Source organism: Stylophora pistillata, chromosome 9 (assembly GCF_964205215.1).
Source record: "Stylophora pistillata chromosome 9, jaStyPist1.2, whole genome shotgun sequence".
Classification (NCBI taxonomy): domain Eukaryota; kingdom Metazoa; phylum Cnidaria; class Anthozoa; order Scleractinia; family Pocilloporidae; genus Stylophora; species Stylophora pistillata.
The window spans coordinates 1,101,954-1,122,693 of NC_142527.1; the positions used below are offsets into that span (position 1 = coordinate 1,101,954).

General features: G+C 40.0%; 1 protein-coding gene and 2 long non-coding RNA genes across 3 annotated transcripts; 2 read left to right on the forward strand and 1 right to left on the reverse strand.

The window, feature by feature from the left end:
- Positions 1-4,383: 4,383 nt before the first annotated feature.
- LOC148722747 (uncharacterized) lies at positions 4,384-7,704 on the reverse strand. The gene is made up of 2 exons (XR_015991513.1): positions 7,235-7,704; positions 4,384-6,077 (listed from the first exon to the last, which is right to left on the reverse strand). It is a non-coding gene; the product is annotated as an uncharacterized LOC148722747 (long non-coding RNA).
- LOC148722748 (uncharacterized) lies at positions 6,471-6,991 on the forward strand. Its single transcript, XR_015991511.1, has 2 exons — positions 6,471-6,644; positions 6,771-6,991. It is a non-coding gene; the product is annotated as an uncharacterized LOC148722748 (long non-coding RNA).
- A 106-nt stretch (positions 7,705-7,810) lies between the features above and the next one.
- Positions 7,811-19,145, forward strand: LOC111326898 (uncharacterized). The gene is made up of 12 exons (XM_022930984.2): positions 7,811-7,956; positions 9,452-9,716; positions 10,528-10,675; positions 11,171-11,476; positions 11,894-12,236; positions 12,440-12,579; positions 13,043-13,417; positions 14,108-14,332; positions 15,773-16,018; positions 16,490-16,621; positions 16,947-17,429; positions 18,494-19,145. The coding sequence occupies exons 2-12, from the start codon at positions 9,460-9,462 to the stop codon at positions 18,743-18,745; spliced, it is 2,907 nt and encodes a 968-aa protein (XP_022786719.2). The 5' UTR covers positions 7,811-7,956; positions 9,452-9,459; the 3' UTR covers positions 18,746-19,145.
- The last annotated feature ends 1,595 nt before the right edge of the window (positions 19,146-20,740 follow it).

Sequence of the window (20,740 nt, forward strand, 5' to 3'; positions counted from 1 at the left end):
GCTCAAAAATCAATTTGGCCCATAATCTCATGTTAGGTAAACCTTAATGTAAAACAAAACACTTCATAGTTTATTTTGCAGTAAATGGTCTCAACCCGGGGGTAATATGTGAAAGTGTAGTGTGATCGTCCGGGTGAGTGTAGTCCTGGGAAGGACTGTTGTCGGTTGTAGTGACTGACGTTTCGATAACCTGTGCGGAAGTCATCATCAGAGTCACTTGAATCCTTCTCAGGACTACAATCACCCGGACGATCACACTACACATTCACATAGTTAATTTTGCTAAATATCGATTAGTTTTCGAGAAAATCGATGATCATTTTATTTTGTGAAAACGCCGCTTTTTCAATGTGAAATTTAGGGCGATTCACGACGCTTCGCGTTACAAAATGAAACACTCCAGGGCAGCGGTAAAATCAACCACACATTGTAGAACGATGTCAAAAAATACCGTAAACACAATTTTTAGCAATTCTCGACCATTTACTTTTATAATCTTATTTAATTTGGTCGACTTATTTTTATGGAGAAAACTTATCTAAATTTAACCTATTATTTAAGCTTGTGGTACTGCATATAATTCGGTGGAAACCTAGCGTTTAAAAGTCAAAGAGTTCTTCTTTTAGAGCCCGAAAGGATTTTTGGGAAATGATTCAGAGCGAAGGAATAGATTTTTAAAGTTGGATAAATTGCGCTGTCTTTTCAACTTGTTCCGCGCGTGACATGACACTTCAACGCACATTACACTTGACAGATCGGAAGCACCTAAAAAGTTAAGCAGAATACAGGAAGTCTCTAAATTAACGTATAGAATCATACCCTTTTGTCTTCAAATCAATGATGAAGGAAACTGTAATCCTGAAGGTCTCGTTTGGTTCGTGAACTAATCGTGCAAAATCATTTCGCACGACATAGCAGAGGTATTGTTTATTTTGCATGCTTCGGACGTTTATAGCTTTTGTTGTGCGTATTCTCTGCGTCCATTTTCCTCGAAAATGATCTTAGAGTGCCTTTCGTTAAGTCTTCTTTGTCAAAACATGAGTTCTGAAATGAACAGCAAACCAAAGCGGAACCAAGAGACCTCAAGTCAAAACTTAATGTTATCACGTGGGTGTGAAATATCGCTTCAGGTGAAATCTACAACTACAGAATTGGAACATGGAAAAAATGACTAGTAGATCTTAGCGATTATTTATTTATTTATTTATTTGTTTATTCAACTTTATTTATACACGTGTAAAACATCAGGACTTAATGTAAATACTAAAATTGCATCAATTACATTGTCAAGATACTAATCTACTACTAATTAAATCTAATAACAACAAATAAAAACAATAACGAAGTGCCTGCTTTCCATGAATGCCGTGTGATTATAAATCCATCACATTCTTTCACTTGGCGTGTTCTCTCCTCAGCACAATCACTCCACAAACGCAGGATCGTCGAGGGGCTAATGATCCAACAGTTCCGCCCCAGTTTGAACAAACAAGTTATTTCTTATGTCTCCAAACTTTTCCCATCGGGAATTACATAAGACATATGTATGTACAGACGGTCATTATTTTCAACCCTGATGATGGCAAACAGCCGAAAACGTTTGGACCAAACATTTTAAAATTTTTTCCTAACCTTTTAGCCTTATATATAATATGACGTGTGATTGATTAACTTATTTAATATGCAGCCGGATTCTAAACTAGCAAGAGTTTGTGCTTGCCGCAGATTGGTAGGTAAGCTGTTCCACATTACCGCACCACTATAGCTGAAACTGTTTTTTAGAAAAGATGTGCGGGGGAGTCGGAACAGCTAGTTTGCCCTCTCAATTCCTAAGAGAGTGGGTGGATATTGCACTCCGATCAGTAAACATTGATTTCAGATAATCAGGGGCGAGACCATTAAGAGATTTATAGAACATAGTGGCTGTTTAAAAATTGCATTGAAATGTCTCAACAGTTTTTTCTGGGGCTGTAGCTTATAATAATTAATTATGTAGAAGAAAAGCGCGCGCATCACGTGCAAAATAATTTATTCAAGCCCTGCAAGTGACAGTGTGCGCGCTCGGTCAAAACAACCGCGTACGATCAAAACGACAAAATGAAATTTTCACATCTTTAAGGCGCAAAAAAGTTCAAAGTGCGACCAAACAGTTCAAGGAATTGTTCAGTGAGGTTGGTAATAGAGCGTTTTCACTCACGTGACCAAATTTCTTTATCGTCATGGTAACCGACTTCATCCGCCATGTTGGTGTTCCATGATAAGCAGCAGTGAGTATCGTGACAGGAAACATTTGGAGTACATTTTACAGTTTTGAGAAGACGTTAGTGTAAAATTTATATTTTCTTTATCATGGTTCTTTGCCTTTTCATTAGCTGTGCGAACACGAACAAAACAGGGAAGAAGCGGTCTAACGTCGAAAAAGTAAGGTTCTTTCGTGTCCCACGTGTTATAGTGAATCAAGGAGCCGGAGTGCATCGAAGAACTTACTTCTGAGCGAAGAAGAATGTGGATCTCTGCGATAAGTAGAGATGACTTAACTGATGATATTTTAGAACGCGATAGGGTCTGCAGCCGGCACTTCGTTTCAAGAGAAGCTGCGAAAGATCGGTAGTCGTCAAATTGTTGATGGTTTCATCCAAATTTCGCTTAAGTTTCTTTGCCGAACGAAAATCAATGTCAGCTATTGGGGCATAAGGAACTTCTTTCACAGCGGTTGGTAACAGCCAGGTGCATTTTACCTGTGTACAGGTTAATTTTTCGTTTATCCGATTCCATGTCTCAATGTAGAAAAAAATACTTGCGATGTGCGAGTACCACTCCCCTTGACCCGCCATGCATCCCACACAGTGAGCGAAGAGAACCGTACCATTGTGTTCGCTTATTATTCAAAGTGCGACAAACAGATCGTTCATTCTTTGTGAATGTAGGACTTTCCCAGACACTATGTATTTGTTGCCTATCTTTTGTTCTTTAACGGCTACTTACAAACCCTGAAACCAATTGGTTATAAGACTGCAAACTTCTCTGCACCTTAAATTGGTCCTTAGTGTAATAACTCGTGTCAAGCACCAAAAACAACAATAATTCCATGGATTCGACAGGAGGCAGGTACTCTGGATCGTATGTTTTGTCTGGTATCAAGACAGGATCGATTGCAACACAAGAAATCTTCTCTAAATAACGTTTTTACACGTGGGGATCGTGCGTGTTCGCATAATCTGAGAGAGGATATCCCGCCATGTTGGAAAGTGTGGAACACCAACATGGCGACTCAACTTTCCCGCAAAAAATGTGACGTCATGTGAAAACGCTCTATTCTGTGAGTTTCTTTGATCATTGACCAATCAGAATGTCTAGTTTGTTACTTTCTTTGCACTGAATTAACCCTCTTCTGCACTGAATTAACTCTCTTCTTCACTGAATTAGTGTAACACATAGGGCGTGGTGATTTTCACATAAATGTAAGCTGAGCCAATAATTGACCGGAAATTCCCGTGTGACCCCTCCCCCCCCTCCCCCATTCCCAGTAAACAGGCCGGACCACGTCACAGTGATCTCTAGAGTGGGTTGTTTAACGTCACGTGCCTAACCAAATTAACCAATTGATCGAAGTAGGAGACAGGACCTACGATTTATTCGTCCTTATCCGAGAAGACTAGAATGTCTATCCATTTCTCGATAGAAAGAGAGCACATTCTCCTCTGTTATTTTAAGACCTTGAGTGTTGGTCCGGCTGGGGCTCGAACCCTTCACCTCCTACACAACAGAATAAAGGCTGATAGTTTCGAAAGAAACTGTTTGTGGCTGCGTCGGTGGGAGTAACGAAATAATTTGGATATATCAACAAAGTTGAAGGGGTAAATTGGCCACCGTAACGATTACAAAAGCTGACGTTTCGAGCGTTAGCCCTTCGTCGGAGCGAACACAACAACAGTCCTACACAACAGTTCGGCACTCTAACAAAGAATAAGAATAGGATCTAGTAAAATTACGCTCTGTGTGTGAGACAGAGTTGTACTTGACGTGATCAAATAGTGCCTGTGAGAATAAAATATTGTTAAAAACATTCTGTAAATTTTGGATATCACTTAAGGAAAGGGGACATTCTCCAAATATCGAGGAATTCATTATCGATATCCGTGATCGGTCGTGTCCATGTGATCCCGTTTCACCCACTAAGGCCTTAATATCTATCCCGATAGAAGTAAGTCCTTTTCTGACACTTACATCTGCGGTTGGAATCCAGTTGGAATCGCAATTTCAATTCCAGCGTCCAATTCAGATGAGTGCACAGGTCCGTAATTTCCTTCCGAACCGTCTCATCACAAAGAAAGGTACGAGAGAAGGCATTTTAATCTTCTTTCAGAAATATTAGTGATGAACTAGTATATCATTTGTTTTATTTATGCATTACAATAAATATATCACAGAATTTTGTAATTTCAGGCACAGGAAATCTGGAGTGTCAACAAAAATATATAAATATTTAACTGTTGCTTTTGAGGGGGGCGCGCGTACGTTCCAGATGAATAACTTAGATCAAGATAGATAGGAATGCCAATTATATTCAACAAAGTAAAAAGAATAAACTACCTGAGATTATCATAGCATATGACCTTTCCTTCCACTCACCCCCTCAAAGAACTTACACTAACGTATCATTGCTTATTTTATACAACTGGACGTTACCCACCCCTTCCACCCAGTACAGGGGCACAGTTACCAGCTGATAACAGGAATTTTATCCCCAACAGATTTGACATTCCTGCCAGTAAGTTACAATGAAAGGTGCCTGGGTAAAATTGGGAATGTGTGGTATGCATCCTGTTTACTGTACCTCATCTTGTCACGAACGGGGAACAAAGATAAAATCTGACTCCTTGAGGAGAAATGCAACAACAAAGACATTGGGAACATCGATTCCTCACTGAGAATCAGATTTTTTCCATGTTTAAATCACTCTCATGGGAATGCTGGGAATGCTGGGAATGTTGGGAATGCTGGGAATGCTGGGAATGCTCGTTTCCGAATCTGTAGAGAGATGACCTGGTCAAAAAGTAACCCCCAACTTCCTTCGTGAAGCTTTTTCGGAAAGGAGTTTGAGCGAGAGAGTTCCTTCTTTTTAATAATACAGGGATAAGCAATCTCGAGGATCCCTCATCTATAACAAATTTCGGTCCTGTTTTGATTTTCCTTAATGCAGTCTTCTGACCATTGCACACAAAAGTTCATATCAAATTTTCGTTTCAGGTGTCCTACACATGAAAAAGCCCGGATCCTCAGTTAGTAGGTAATCATGGAGCTTGATCACAAGACGCGTATCAAAAGTCATTTTATACTGATATGTCATATGCTCACAGCATCCTAGCAATGTTTACAATCAAGAAATATATCATTGGTTTTTATAAGAATCGCTGTGATGCCTTGGGGTTGCAGTTTTCGGCATAAATACATAATAAACACTTTATTCTGTTGCAAATTTCAAAACGAAGAACATTTGCGCGGATAAACATCGTTTTTTAACTTCGTTTGTATATTGATTATTTTTTATATGTTTACTGGCACCTTTTTTCTTTTTTCTTTTGTAATCGTCAATTCAAGATGTGTTGGGGCTGATCCTTGCGGACTGCTTCCCCCATATTCTTCACCAGAACTCCCACTTGCTCCCCCTCCGGTGCCTTACGCTGGATTTCCCCCACCACCAGTCCCATACGGCCCCCAGGGGTTCTCTCAACCAGCCTCTATGGCTCCCAATGGGTATGGTATGCACTCAATCAACGCCATGGCTCAAGATGCAGCAGCAGCAATGGCCGCTAAATTAAAACTTCTTGGTGGGACACATCCTGAGAAGAAATTCGTGCCGCATCTTCCGCCCATGGGGAGACCACAGACGGGGAAATCTTCTTACAATCCCCCACCTACACTTCCCGAGCCACAGGCAGCAGCGGGATTTCCCCCAGCGCTACCAGAGCAGCTGCCATATCAGCAGTCATTTGGCTACAATCAGCAAGGCATGCCTCCTCAAACTGCTGGATTCGACTCTCAGCCGGCTCCCGGGTTTCCTCAGCCTGTAGTTCCTGCAATTCAAGGAAGCTTTGCCAATCTCTACCTCTACCGGCTAAGTTTGGATTATATTACACGACAGAAAAAATCACATCATAATGCAACCTGCTTTTGGTTCTTAAAATATTCTCCCACCTGTTCAGTGTGTTTATCAGAGGAACACTTTAAATTGTTCAGATTATCCTAATACAGCCCCTAAATGACTCACAAAAATTCTTATTACAGTATCGACCAATTTATAAAGATAATTTCTGTCAGCTGATATTTGAAAGAACATTCCCTACACTGCAATGTTAAGCAAGAGCGCTTCTTGCGCTGAAAGAATTCTTAACAAATAGTGCAAAAAACAAAAACCCTCGGAAATTTTTTTGTTTTCAACTCAGGCGTAACTTTTTGTATTTTAGGCGCCAGCTCCTTTTCCCCAGGACCAGGCCCCCGCATTTGTCCCTCAGTAGCAATCGCCCACAGGACCTCAAGAGGTACGCAGCTGGTTAATAATGATGTTCCTCAAGTGCCCTTCCCGGCTGAGATGAATCAAGCCCCTGCGTTTAATGACCCAGGACAACAAATGGCACCTAATGGTTAGTACAGTAACTTGTATTCATGATCGGTCATCGTAAACTGCGATTGTACATATAGGTTTTAAAATGGTTGATGAGTAGTATTTCAAACAAGGTACACGTATGACTTCAATCTCTAATTTACAGGTTCTTTTGACTTGGCAAAGAAGAGGATGATGGCTTTGAAACTAAAAGGTCAAATGAAGAGATTTGGAGTTCCTAGACCAGTACAGAAATCAAGACTGGCACCTAAGCCCTTATTCAAACGGCATTTGTAGTGTAATTTCTAAACAAATGATAATTTAAACCTGAGTACTGCAGGTCTGTAATTATTGCAATCTAATTTAATAAATTTAAAATATATAACACTTTTCGTCTATGACTCTTGTTATTTCTTCGTTAGAGGTAAAGATAATAAACAATGACGGCAGGAAATATTTAATTAGAGATTTTTTTCTCTTTGAACGCTGGCCCACCGAGAGTTCCCAGCATGCAAGTCGGACGCCCAATTCAAAGAAGAGTTAAGTCTACAATAAGATGACACAAACTATCGACTCACTGAGGTTGTCTGGACCAGAAAACAAACAGGTCGAGAAGCTGGCACAACTTACCTTGTCACTGGTTTCCAATTCTCGAGCGATTTGTAGAGAAGGCAAAACAAAAAAAATTAAGGCTAAAAGGAGGTCAATAATAGGCTAAATTTCATGATTCTTAGGGTAAACAGATTCTTCATGATATCCTTCCTTAATCGGGCCTTCTTTTGTGGTGTCTCGTCCGAACTTCAGCATAACAATAAGGCGACCGTACTTCTTTTAAGTCAATCGGTCTTGTCTCACAGGTATAGCCGGTGAAGATTAATGCGCATAACAAGCTTACTTCCAAATGTTGGACGCCTACTTGAGTCACGCATCAGCGCACGTTTATTGTCTATCACACACAGTTGGTTGGTTTTTAAGCCTTGGACTCCAAAGCTAATTACTATGAAAAGAAAGAGTCACTTTACTTCACAACAAGAAATTTGCGATAGGTTTCACTGACGTTGGCTCGCAAGAAATGCAATAATGATCCGGTCCTCCCGGCACATGCTGTAAATCTCCCCCCCCCCCCCCCCGCCTCAGAGAGCCCTTAGGTCGTGGGAACCACGCCAAAAATATAAAAGACGCAAACGACCGCTATTCAATACTGTCTGATACGTTGATAAAGGAGCGCTCCTTGAATAGCACTCAGACGGCAAAGGTTACCAATCCTCAGTGTCACGTACCAGAGAACACAGGCTGAAAACTCTTTGTGTCTGAGGTGGTTTTCTAGATCATTAAGAATCACTTGCTTTAAGGTAAGGGTCATGGATTTACAAATTTCTAGATGATAATGAAAGGATCAAAGGATCCATTCTTGCCATCACGGTATGGGTGTGGGTTGATTACTAGTACGCCAGAGTGGATCGAAGTAGCGACCGACAGCCATGTCTCAGAGGGATAGTTTTCAAAAGAACATCGTGTTACACCTAATTCCACTCAATTGTGTCAGTGGAAAGATGAAACCTTCAAAGTGCTGTGTATTTCAGTGGCAATGTCTTACAGGGCTAAAAGTACACTTTTCAATTCTGATCTGAGCAACACGTCAAGAGTCAAGCAAACTATAGTTTTCTGCCAAGTCAACGTTTACGTGTAAATTAGCATGGAAGTGTCAACGAAGACAACAAACTTAACCCAAAACTATTTATAAAATTTTGGCTAAGCTGCGAGCAATTGCTTCGTTACAACAGACGTTCTGTAAGGCACTCCACCTGAGATAAGAGTTGCAAGAAGCCATGGGAGGATGGGAGTGGGATTTTAGCAACATATCATATTCACAGAGGGAAGGGACAATTACAGTGGGCGACGGAAACAAAAGATAGATAATGAATGAGCAATACTGAACGAGGTCATAAAAAATATCGATGCATGTTTTACGAAATGAGCACGTCACGCGCAAGAATATTCTTAGTCACGAGAAACCTTGAAACGACAATTTATGAAGAAGAATCCAAATGTAGGCAAACAATGAACTCTTGTCAATTAAAATGAGCCATGGCCTCCAAAAAACCTGGAAAAATCCCAAAAATGTTCCCCCGCGTTTAGTCTTACAAGCATAATGTGTTAGGCGTAACTTATCTGAAACATTTGCTTCTTACTTTTGGCAAATGTTGTTGTATGTGCAATGTGCGTTTGGAATTAATACATTCCAGTGTTCCTACCTTTTATGCATATTAAGGAGTTGTTTTTCACCATGTCAATAACCAGACAAAGCGCCTTTGAAATGTCAATGCTGAATTTTTTATTTTCAAATTAATGGACAGCGTCACGCAACGAATCGACCTAAGTTGGCCCTTTCCTACTCGTACCTACGTTACCGTACCGACTACACTCTCTTGCCAACAGTCGCTAAATGATACTTTGGCACTTATCGGGACCTAAAATTCTGCATGGCTGGAGGTTTTATACGTTCTTTGAAGCATTGAGCGGCGGAGATACAAAATCGTGCGGTGAATGCCAACTATGAGCGGTTTCAGGATTTGCACCTTTGACGCCTTTTTTTCTGTTGTTTTCAAAATTTCCTGTCAAAGGTTTTCATGTTTTACCGACCTTCCTTGAGTACGTTCGCATCACGAGTGTGTCAGGGAACGAGGAAGACAGAACCTTTCGTCTCACAGCTTGTCCTTTCTCATCCCATTCCCTCCCGTTCCAATCCTCTATTCTTTACGCTCCATAGGCCATTCTCTATTTTAAATAGACTTGATTTCGTAATGAGACTACTCACCTAACTCAGAACTGTGTTGTGTTCTTCAGCTGCAAACATGCTTCAGAGCCGCAAAAGGACAGCTCATCGAGCGGCTGGGCCAGGAGGAAAAAGACAACGGATGTCTAAAGGAGCACCAATGTACAGCCACCACAGAAACATGTTCTCTAAGCACCAGGATGGCAGCCACAAGCGCGAAAAGCCTTGGGCTGCTCTTGGTGCCTGGTTCATGGGGCCCAAGGCAGAGAATGGAAATGTGTTCCACGAACTTGTCACTCAAACTATTGATTCCCAGATAAACTTCCGTCGTCACGTGTAAGTCATCCCAAACTAATTTTTAAATTCAGTTGCAGTTTTTTTTCCAGGGGGTGAGCAAATAACTTAAAGAAAATCATTTGCTAACTAAACAATTTTGAACGAAATACTAAAGTATCTATCTTGCATTCATTTCATGTTCCAATAAGGCCACTTTGGAAACTGAAGAAAAATTGAAAGTGACCTCTCTTTGGTATACCCTTCCCTTCTCCTCCCACTTGTTGCACCAATTACAATGACTGCATTTTGTAAATATTGAGCAAAATTTAAGTTTTAAAAATAACGTGACCGAGGCAGGTTCTGATGTTGTTATTTGAACAACTAGACAGACTTATAGCCACAATAAAATTTATTTATACAGGAAAGTACAAAAGAAATAATACTGATAAAAAGAAAGGATGATTGCAAGCTAAAGGAAGTAAATGACAAATAGCAAATTAATAATTTAAAATAATCAAATAAAACAATTAGTAAAAAATACAATCGATTGTCATACCATAGCAAGGCACTAACAAGACAATTTGAAAGCATTGCATGACAGAACAGTAATCATTGTGTGACACTTAAAAGACTTAATCCTGTGTGTATGATAATTTGATTATCATAGGAAATAGTTAGGTGTGATGGTGCAACTCAAAGGAAATTTATGATGCAAATCCTGTGTTTATGATAATTTGATTATCATAGGAAATAGTTTCTGAAGATGTAATTCTAAAATTATAACAAAAAATATTGCAATGTCATGCACAATTGTGATCCTGGTCACAATAATATCGACATAGAGCTGCACTGATGACTATTTTCGCTTTAGATATTTTCCGTGTGATCCTCCTTACGTGACCGATGAGCTCCGTGATACACACGCATTTAAAGCTTCCATGAACAAGTTAAAAACTGAGATGGAAGAACTTCAAAATAAAATGATGAATTCTGTGCCATTCTACAGCTCCAGATACAAGGTGACCATAAACAACTACCGTTTCATTATCATCATCATCAGCTGACAGAAATTTAACTCCTACCTTTTTTTCAATCATATTCATACATACGAACGGTTTGCACCTAGCTGATCCTAGCACTAAGCAGGACGCCCAGCCCAACGATTTTTGTTTCATATAAACCGCTTTTCGATTGGCTATCGTAAAACTAAAACCAAAGTAATAACAACAGCCGATCAGAAGAAAGGAAAAATGCCATTAACGCTCAACTGAAAATTGCTTGAAATCATATTGGATGAACAACAGTCATACAGGTTTGTAACATCATCTAGGGAGCGGTAAAAAATGGTAGTTTGATCGTGTAGTCGAATCGTCCCAGTAACTGATGTCATTAGAAGCTTAGATGGACTATTGTCGATAGCAGTTACGGACATTTTACTAAATTGCACGTTTGCGTCCAAAAAACTTGGGATAAATATGGTTCCATAATTTTATTCGTGTCATTTGACAACATAGGGCCATGTCAACTGGGATGTAGCTATGCCAGCTCATCTTGGTTACATCTGCGCTTTGTTATACAATCAAAACAACTGTGCAGCTGAGGCATCCACCGTGACAACCTCGTTCGAGCTGGAGGTTGGGACCGACTTGTGTGTCATGATGGGATATGATCCGAAAAAAAGCATGGGACATTTGGTGACTGGAGGGACGGTCGCCAACATTGAAGCTCTTTGGGCAGCACGAAACGTCAAGTTCTTTCCATTAGGACTACGAAGGGCTCTGTGCAAAGAGGAGAAATTGGCTAATGCGAAACATTATGAGGTAGTATTTCCTAAGAGTAGTTTAAATTTTAAGATCACATCCCTTCGTTAACCCTTCACACATGCTTTAGAATGATATTATTTGGAGAAACACCCGAACGACACAAGAATGGAGTTTTAAAATCCATCAATTAATAGTATTCATTAATCGTAATAAGATGCGAGCCAGACCAAACTTTTCAAAAGACAGTAGTTACGTTCTTGCACTCATTTCATTAGCCTGTGTATTTTTCAATCGTTTAATACCGAGTACTATTTTTCCACTAAAGCTCAAACCCAATGAGTCCTCTCTCAATTAATTGCTCGCGGAAGTCTGGGACGGGTATGTGTCGTTACGGCTTGTTGAAGGGTGTTAGGTTTGACCGACAGAGAACATCAGAACAGCAAGCAGACCGTGAGCATGCGCTTTTTACTTCAGGTCTTCTTTCCCCAAAGGGGAACGAAAGGGGAACTGATCAGTGGCACTGAATGGGAATTACTCAACCTTGACACCTCCTCCATCCTCACTATGCCTGAGGAGGTGCAAAAACTGGCTGGGCTGGAAAATTCCAGTGATTTCATGGAATTACTGTCAGATCATCTCTACGAGTCTGTTGGGGCAGCTGAGTTTGCTCGCCGCCATCCCCTGATAGAGAAGACCTGCGTGATAGTATCTAGTACCGCTCATATTTCCTTCACAAAGGCAGTCACCATTTTGGGATTGGGTAAAAATAGCCTCGTTCCAGTGGCAGTTGATGAAAACTCCCGGATGGACGCAGGCGGTAAGCAATTTCATTTTAGAAAAAAGGGAGAAATAGAGAAGGGGAGAAAAACAAGAGAAGTAAGGAGAAACGTAAAGAGCGCGAATGCTAACTACCACGTAGAATAGTGAAGATTGCGAGTCTCATGCTGGATCAGGAGCGACGTACTTTGGATTGATAAACCGCCCGTGATGCATTCGATAAAATATACATTTCCTTTCTAGTTTTAAAAGACATCTTGGAGAAGTACCTAGACACGCAGGTTCCTGTGATGGCAGTTGTCGCAGTAATGGGAACCACTGAGGAAAGCTCGATTGATCCTCTCACTGATATCCTCAAGATACGAAAAGATTTCAGTAAAAAGGTAAAAACAGATGGGCATGGTAAACGCGAAGGTTGTTCAGAAAGGTATTGCGGGAGTCTAGGACTAGCTGGAGAGAAAAGTCATTTCGACACAGCCCATTAAGGAAGCGAATATTTTAAGCAGATTCCAGAACACTCTTCAAGAGATAGTACGTCCAAAACAGCCCCGACACAGAAGGCTGGTAAAGCTAGCCTGAACACAATATTCCTTAAAATACGACTCTCCTCGACAAAAACATTACCAATCATAAAAGTAGGTATCATGGACGTCATTCTCGTGCAAGATTGTAATTTAAAAAGATGGGGTGGCCTGCGTAATTAGTGCACGCGTAACATAGAGACTACAGCTGTCGGAGCGCAGATTCCAAAAGTTTAAGGTTCCATTCCTCTTGGGCTTTCAATTTTTTCCCTTTGTCTCACGCTCGTAACAAACAGAAAACATCTTTCTTGCTCTATCATTGCAGGGGCTCGACTTTAGCATCCATGCCGACGGAGCCTGGGGTGGATATTTCTGCAGCATGTTACGTGATCAACCCAAAAACTTTTATCTTAAAGCACCGGAAGACTATGGCTTTGTGCCTCAGTTATATCTGAGTTCCTATGTCCACGATCAGTTGTCAGCTTTGGACCAATGCGACACCATCACTATTGACCCTCACAAATCTGGCTTCTGTCCCTACCCTGCTGGGGCGCTGTGTTACAAAGAGAAGAAGATGAACACCTTCCTCCAAATCACCAATAGTGTGGTCTATTACCATGGTGATATGACTCTTGGTGATATTGGAATTGAGGGATCTAAACCAGGTGCAGCTGCGGCATCCGTTTTGCTGGCAAACAGGGTAGGAGTTGTCCATGATGTTCGCTTAATAAAAGACATTCTATATACAAGGCTAAAATATTAGGAAAAAAATTATTAAAATGTTTAAACCAAACGTTTTAGGCTGTTTGCCATCATCACCCTGATGATGGCAAACAGCCTAAAACGTTTGGTTTAAACATGTTCATAATTTTTTTTCCTAATCTTTTAGCCTTGTATATAGAATAGAGTAGGAGTTTTTGAATATCACTTACACGAATGTCTTTGTTCTCATCGTTATTATCATTAACTGCTGTGGACATAACACTTCTTCATCGTCCCTTATCTGACATTACATTTCCTAGTTCTTTAAAGACACGGCCAGTTTGTTTTCACGATATCTTACCTCTCTCCGTGGTACATTAACAAAGCTGCTATTATTGAGGGTGAAAAAACATGTCTTGCCATTACTGTTAAGATAGTAAGTCTGACGGACTAGTTACATAGAGCATATGGGGAGCCAGTTTGATTTCAAATGTTTTTTGGTTTAAGTTCTTGGTCAATCAACTTTCTTTCCTCACAAAAACCTGCTCCCGCTCCTAGTAACGAATGTGGCCATTAGGCTTTTTTAAGAGAGAAACATATTCCTAGTGTTGCCATCTGTTGCACTTGTGTAATAATCTTTTGCGGTAAAAGGCTTCCATGCCAATCACACCTCTTAAATTTTGAATAGGTTATTGGTCTACACAGAAATGGCTATGGTAGGATTCTATCTGAATGTACGTTTACTGCCAAAATGTTGTACTGTCTTTGGATAACCCTCCCTGAAGAGGATGACCAGTTTATGATTGAAACCACTAAACCGCTGCCATCTTCATGGAAGGGAATGTCGGAGAAGAAGCAGAAGGAGTTTATTAGAGAAAGAATCATTGCTAAAAGTAATGAAGAACTCGCCAAGGTATCGCAAGAATTGTAAATGGAAAGTAATAAGTGAACTCAGCTAACCCTTTAACTCTAAAGTGACCAAGACAAAATTTCTCCTCTTAATATCAATAATATATAGATTTAGCCAAGCCCGGAGCTCCCAGTAAGTGAAAATTTTGTAAATTTCTTTACATATATTAAAAATTTTTAGCCAAAAATTCATCCAGTATAGATTAAACCCATTGACACTTACATGTAACACGTGCCTGTGAAAAGTCAAAATTTTGGAGAAAACAAGAAAGCAAATACAATCCGCAGTAAATTTTTAAAAATCATCTTTTCCAAAAAACAAGCTCCAGTGAAAGAAGACTAATTAAAGAACTTATTTCCGACGGAAAAAGCGATAGGTGCCTGTTACGTTTTAACTCAAAAATCAAGATGAAAGATAAAAATCGCTAAATATTTTCTCAGGTGTGTAAGTGGCATGTGGATCATATTTCAAAATGGAATATGCCAATTTGTCCGTGAGTGAAGAGATCTCAAGTTCCACGAAATCTATCAATAGGAAGCAAGACTAAAATGGCCAAGAAATATTTCGGGACGACAGATTTATTCAAAACAGTTCTTGATTTGCTGTTATAAGCGAAAAACGTACGAATTTCTTACGTATACAAAGCCCACGCGGTAAAATTCATCATGCTTAGATCGTTGTCGTTTACTTGCCTTCAAGACCAGAAATTGCGCAGCGTTATGTTGAAAATTCTGAAAAAACTTCGATTTGACGCAAAATCTTCTATTAAACAATACTTTCTGAATACATTGTTACTCGAACATAAAATTTACCGGGCCATCGAATCGTCAAATTGTCGTTAGGCCCTGCTTGAAGTCCGAAAGTTGGGTTTTCACTTTACGTCCATAATCCACATCGCCTTGAGAATCGTAGTGTCGTTGACTCGAGAGCTTATTCTGTCACCTTTAAGACCTTGATATCCATTCTTTTCCAAGCAGAGTATTCTATAGCATTGTTACTTTACATTCTGAGTTCCACAAGGTCTAACTCGATCGCAAATGAAAGAAAAATCCGACCTGAAAATTTTGAAGGTCGGCCGCGCGGACGCCATATTTTCAAATTTGATCATGGTAATTTCGTGATAGCATACATAACAGAGGGCACGTACGTACGTACTTACGTACGCTCGGTCAGTCACGTGGCAACCAAACGAATAGAGGTTGACCAGATGCTATGGGTATGGGCCTCTGCTCCACGTGCGCGCGTGGGAGCCCCGCTGCAATATCAAGCAGAAAAGTAATGAGAAGAAGGGAAAAAGCAATTCAGGGGATTATCAGTTGATCCAAAACCAAATTCTCCAAACATACAATAAAATAGTTGTATGGCAGACAGAGAGGAGAATTTCTAATGAGATCTTGGGAGTGAAAGGGTTAAATTACGGATTGTTCTTTTTTTAAAAAACAGGACGATGAAGCCATGGAGTATTTGAAAGAGATTGGTCCAGACACGCTGGTTCCATGCTTTACCGTCAATTTGAAGGGAAACAAAAGCGTTGACGTCTGCAATTCCCTCAATATGGCGATATTTCAAGACCTCAGCCATTCCTCGGGAGAAACGACTGCACATCGAATTCCAATGATTGTAACATCATCTAGCATGCTTCACCACAAGCACAGCTCCGCTCTGAAGAACTTTAAGAAGAGGCTGGGGGTAAGGGATACTCTTATGATAATTGTGACGTTCACAGTAAACAAAGTACTTTGGTCGCTTTTCGGTTGAGTGTTGTAAAACCAAAACCAAAGTCATCACAACAGCCAAACATAAGAAAGGAAAATGTCATTAAGAGCCATGGAGTAGAATACCAACCAAACTGTAAAGGGCGGGAAAACGCGGACGACCAACAAGTCGAGATTGGTATTAGTTTTTCATCTGATTGGTTGAGAGGGTAGCACAAGTTTTCTGGACCAGTCACAGCGCGGAGTAAACCAAAAAATCAATGCAATCCTTAGGATTCTTCTCGCAAAGTGTAGTTGTAATTGTGACACAGGAGAAATAGCATGCGGGTGGACTACCTCTTATCATCGATCTTCAGTTTAATGTGACTAGCAGTTTAACACACACCATTCATATGCCAGAAATCTGTGTTTGCACATTTACACCAGAAATTGGTTCCCATTCCAGCTTGATCCAAAGGGTGATTCCTCTGTCAAGTTCCTTATTACCACTTGCATGGATCCATGGGCAACTTCCGTCGAATTCTTGGATGACTTGGCTTCTATCATGAGGAACAGCATTCTCTGTGCCATTGGAAGGGTAACGTAGAATATAACAAACTTCTAACAATACGATACCAATACGCATACTTTAACACTTTCTCCAAAAGACAAACCTTTCAACAACAAAGAAAGCGACTACAAGATCTTTAGTTACAAATGAGGCAAGAAAATCCTCTGTTAACGTAAAGATCAGAGAAATACCTGTCGACTCGTTATGCCAGGTCCGTTCAAAATTCCGGGCACAATTTTACAAAGCTTGATTCGAAAATGTACGGTATAGTTATGCCTTTGAGGATAAACATTTTTGAGGATTCTTTAATCAGGAAGTCGATGAAATGGTCAAATTGTTTTTTTAATGTCAGGTTAAAGATCCCAAGTCCCATCATGACTTTGTCAGTACAGGAGTGGTTAACGATGAGCACCAAGTCATCGTTTATTACGCAGGCAACTTCAACAACATCTCCAAGCAGTATGGTACTGTCGCCACTTTGCAGTTTAACTTAGATAGTCAAGCCAAAGAGTACACATCCAAGCAGGACTCTCTGATGGCTACCAGCACCGAACCCAACCCAATTGTCTTCCGAAGCAAAAAAAGTACGCTATATGATGTGTTTTTTGGAGAATCGGAGTACGGAGATAAAGCTGAAGTGTTTGATTTATTCATCGGACTGCCTTCTCGTGGAAGTAAGCCTTTCATGACAGCTAACTTGAAGGTGGTGGATGTCCCACAGTACGAACACTTTGATGACGATGAGTACCCAGAGTTCCTTTCCTATTTCATGTATGGTGATAAGAAGGACGCTTTCTTGTTCCATATTCCAACTAAGAATCCTGACTTCCTCCAGGTAAATATTTTCATGAAGAATACAAAAAATTTTTATTTCAAGGCAGTTTCGAGACAACACTGATGGTGGATACATGGGGAGGGTCAGAGGGGGGAGGGGGGGTTGAGGCGAGTGTGATCTCCAACTTCCCATCCGGACCTGTGGGCTTTTTTATCAATTGCCTGACGCCAAAATTCTTGTAACAATCTGATTGCATGTTACCACACAATGTAAAGTATTTACCGTTTAAAGGCTGATAGTTTCTAAAGAAACTGTTTGGTGCTGCGTCGGTGGGGGTAACGAAATAATTTGAATATATCAACAAAGTTGAAATGGTAAATTGGCCACCGTTACGATGATAAAAGCTGACGTTTCGAGCGTTAGCCTTTCGTCAGCTTTTATAATCGTAACGGTGGCCAATTTACCATTTCAACTTTGTTGATATTATTTACCGTTTACTTGTCTGGCAATATCTCGTAACTTATTAAGGCTATAGTGTAGAAAAAAAATCTGTGTTTTCTCAATCAAATTCTGAACCTCCCCCACCCCCTCCAATCCCCCTCAAAATATCCCGGAGCTGGCCCGGCATGTGACCGTGTTAGAGGGGGAGTGTGCTTTACAAAGAGGCAAGGCAATCTTTGAAGATTGTTCAATAATAATCGTCAAGTTATGAACAGATTCGTACGCAATCAACTGATTAAAATTGAATAAAGGCTGATAGTTTCGAAAGAAACTGTTTGGGCTGCGTCGGTGGGAGTAACGAAATAATTTGGATATATCAACAAAGTTGAAATGGTAAATTGGCCACCGTAACGATTACAAAAGCTGACGTTTCGAGCGTTATCCCTTCGTCATTCGCTCCGACGAAGGGCTAACGCTCGAAACGTCAGCTTTTGTAATCGTTACGGTGGCCAATTTACCATTTCAACTTTGTTGATATATCGAAATTATTTTATTAAAATTGACTCCACTTCACTTCCGATGGAATCGAACCACTTTGCCTGCGGATTACTGATCGATTACAAGCTGACAAGCGCGTTTTTCCAACCGGTTTTCTGTTTTACTATATTCTTTACTGACCGCAGATAGTCAAACTGGATGGCATTCCCAAGGGAGTAGGCTCAGAAGGCAGCAAAGATCTCCTGCTAAAGAAAGGCATTGAGGTCAACTTGCCTGAGATCAGTGGATCCTGGCCAGAAGATCATGACGATGTGAAAGATCCACTCAAGAATCATAAATACGAGATCAAATTTGTTGGAATCGATGGCGAAGAAGTTGCAAGTAAAGTGAAGATTGAAAGAAAGGTCTGGTTTGATGGAACTAACCTCAACAAGTAAAGTTTACTAAGATTACCGCTAGTGCTTTGAGAAGAAATTAGAACCGTTATTGCAGATAATCATTTGTCATGACACGTAACATTTGCCCTCAATAAGCAAGCCAATAGGTTAGTTTTTCCATTAACGTTTTCAAACTTAGTTAGGTCTGTGCAGCCTCAGAGTTTGCAACATAATAAAGAAATAAGTTGTCTTAAGTATCTTATGGAGTTTAACATGATTCTCAAAAACATTCAATATCGCCGTGAAGAGCACGTTGCATAAGCACGAGAGCCACTGCTTCATACACCAGGACCGATGGCCAGATTCTTCGCCTTCTTTACTTTTGTTTTCCTTTTATCCGGTATCAGATTTAGCATTTCCTGTGTTTACTGGTTGAAATAAAAAAACACAATGAAATCCATTATCTGACTAACGAAACGTTACTTCGTTCTTTCTTGGCTCAAACTCATATCATTTCCAACTTCTAAGGACAACGTTGTGATAAAAAATAACTGAAGGAGAGGAAGGCGTATATGCGAGAGCTACAAGTGAGGACAACGTTACGTGACAAAGCCAAACTCAACTGCGTGACTGTTTGGGTATCCGCAACAAATTATGCTTGGGTGTAGAGTTACTCCTCACTCGTCACGCCATCTAAATCACGGATATAATGGGGGATTAAACAATAATTATACGGAAATACAGAAAATTAAAAAATAGAGCACATTTCTAACTGTCTCAAAATAATTTAATATTACTTTCGATTTATAACAAAATCACACGATAAAATCAAGTTGAAGTTTGCTTTCACTTTTACATAACACTGCTTCTAGAAAAACCAAAGCAACAGCTACAGCATAATATAGCTCACGCTAATTTTAAAACTTTAAGGGAATGGTAATCATATCTTCTACATAATATACTCCTGTGTTGGATAATGGTACTGCTACATTCCTAAAAAAAAAGCTCTAAACCAAGTTTTACAGAATATTATGAGTGCAATGTTTCACCTTGTTTATGCCTGTGAAATTAACCAAATTAGGGCAAATAGCATTGTTCGCAGTACTAAAGGGAAAGACACAGCTGTCAGCTTCACACTACAGATGTAACAAAAAACTGACAAGAGCAAAGGGGTCAATACTTTTCAGCCTCTTCACCACACTTACAGTGTGCATTGTCTCGATGTCAAGAAAATCTGATCTAAATTTTTGCATATGAGATGAATTTCTTAGTTTTTTTTGACAATTCTATAGAGGCATTTCAAAGATAACAAATTTAAGCTCAAATTAACATCCAATAAATATCAGTGTTAAAAATATTCTCAATTTGTAGTCCTGTAGTTTCTCCTTAATTAGACAAAAAGTTTCAAATTGAGCACAATGGCCAAGAACGTATTAAAAATTTGTCCTATGACAAAAAAATAGTGCCCAATTTAGAGCTCCTATTGTAAACATTATCATGTCCTGGCACCTAGATCAAATGCAACTTTAGTGGCATCATAATTTTGAAAGGCTTTATTTTATTCAAATTCACTCAGCAGAGTCCCGGCCAGACCAACACTCAAGGTCTTAAAATAATTGAGAAGAATTTGCTACCTTTCTATAACATCAAGAAATGGTTAGATATTCTAGTCTTCTCGGATAGGGACGAATAAATGGAGGTCCCGTCTCCTGCAGGGTTGGGATAGGAGACGTTAATTTCCCACACACGAGATTACTGTGTGATGGATGTCCTCCCCTGGGGTGGGAGGGGTGGGAAGGTGAGATCGATAGACTGAAGCGGCTGCCAGAGGCGCCTGATATGCTGACGTCTGTTCTCAACCTTACACTGCACCCGTAATTCAGCCTCAGGGCTGCAAGTGGTCAGATATAAACTATATTCACAGAGTCCTTATTTCAAAAAAGAAAATCCTGAGTCTATAGGAAAATATATCAAGAGACTGTCCCCAAAAACTGTTCAACAAATTAAAATTTCCCCATAACATTACCATAATGATAGCGATCCCCATGCCATGCC

Bases quoted from the DNA above. Each gene is read 5' to 3' on its own strand.
- LOC111326898 (XM_022930984.2), top strand. From the start codon at position 9,460: ATGCTTCAGAGCCGCAAAAGGACAGCTCATCGAGCGGCTGGGCCAGGA. The intron at 12,237-12,439 runs GTAAGCAATTTC...TTTCCTTTCTAG, and splicing joins CTCCCGGATGGACGCAGGCG to TTTTAAAAGACATCTTGGAG. The intron at 16,622-16,946 runs GTAACGTAGAAT...TTTTAATGTCAG, and splicing joins TTCTCTGTGCCATTGGAAGG to GTTAAAGATCCCAAGTCCCA.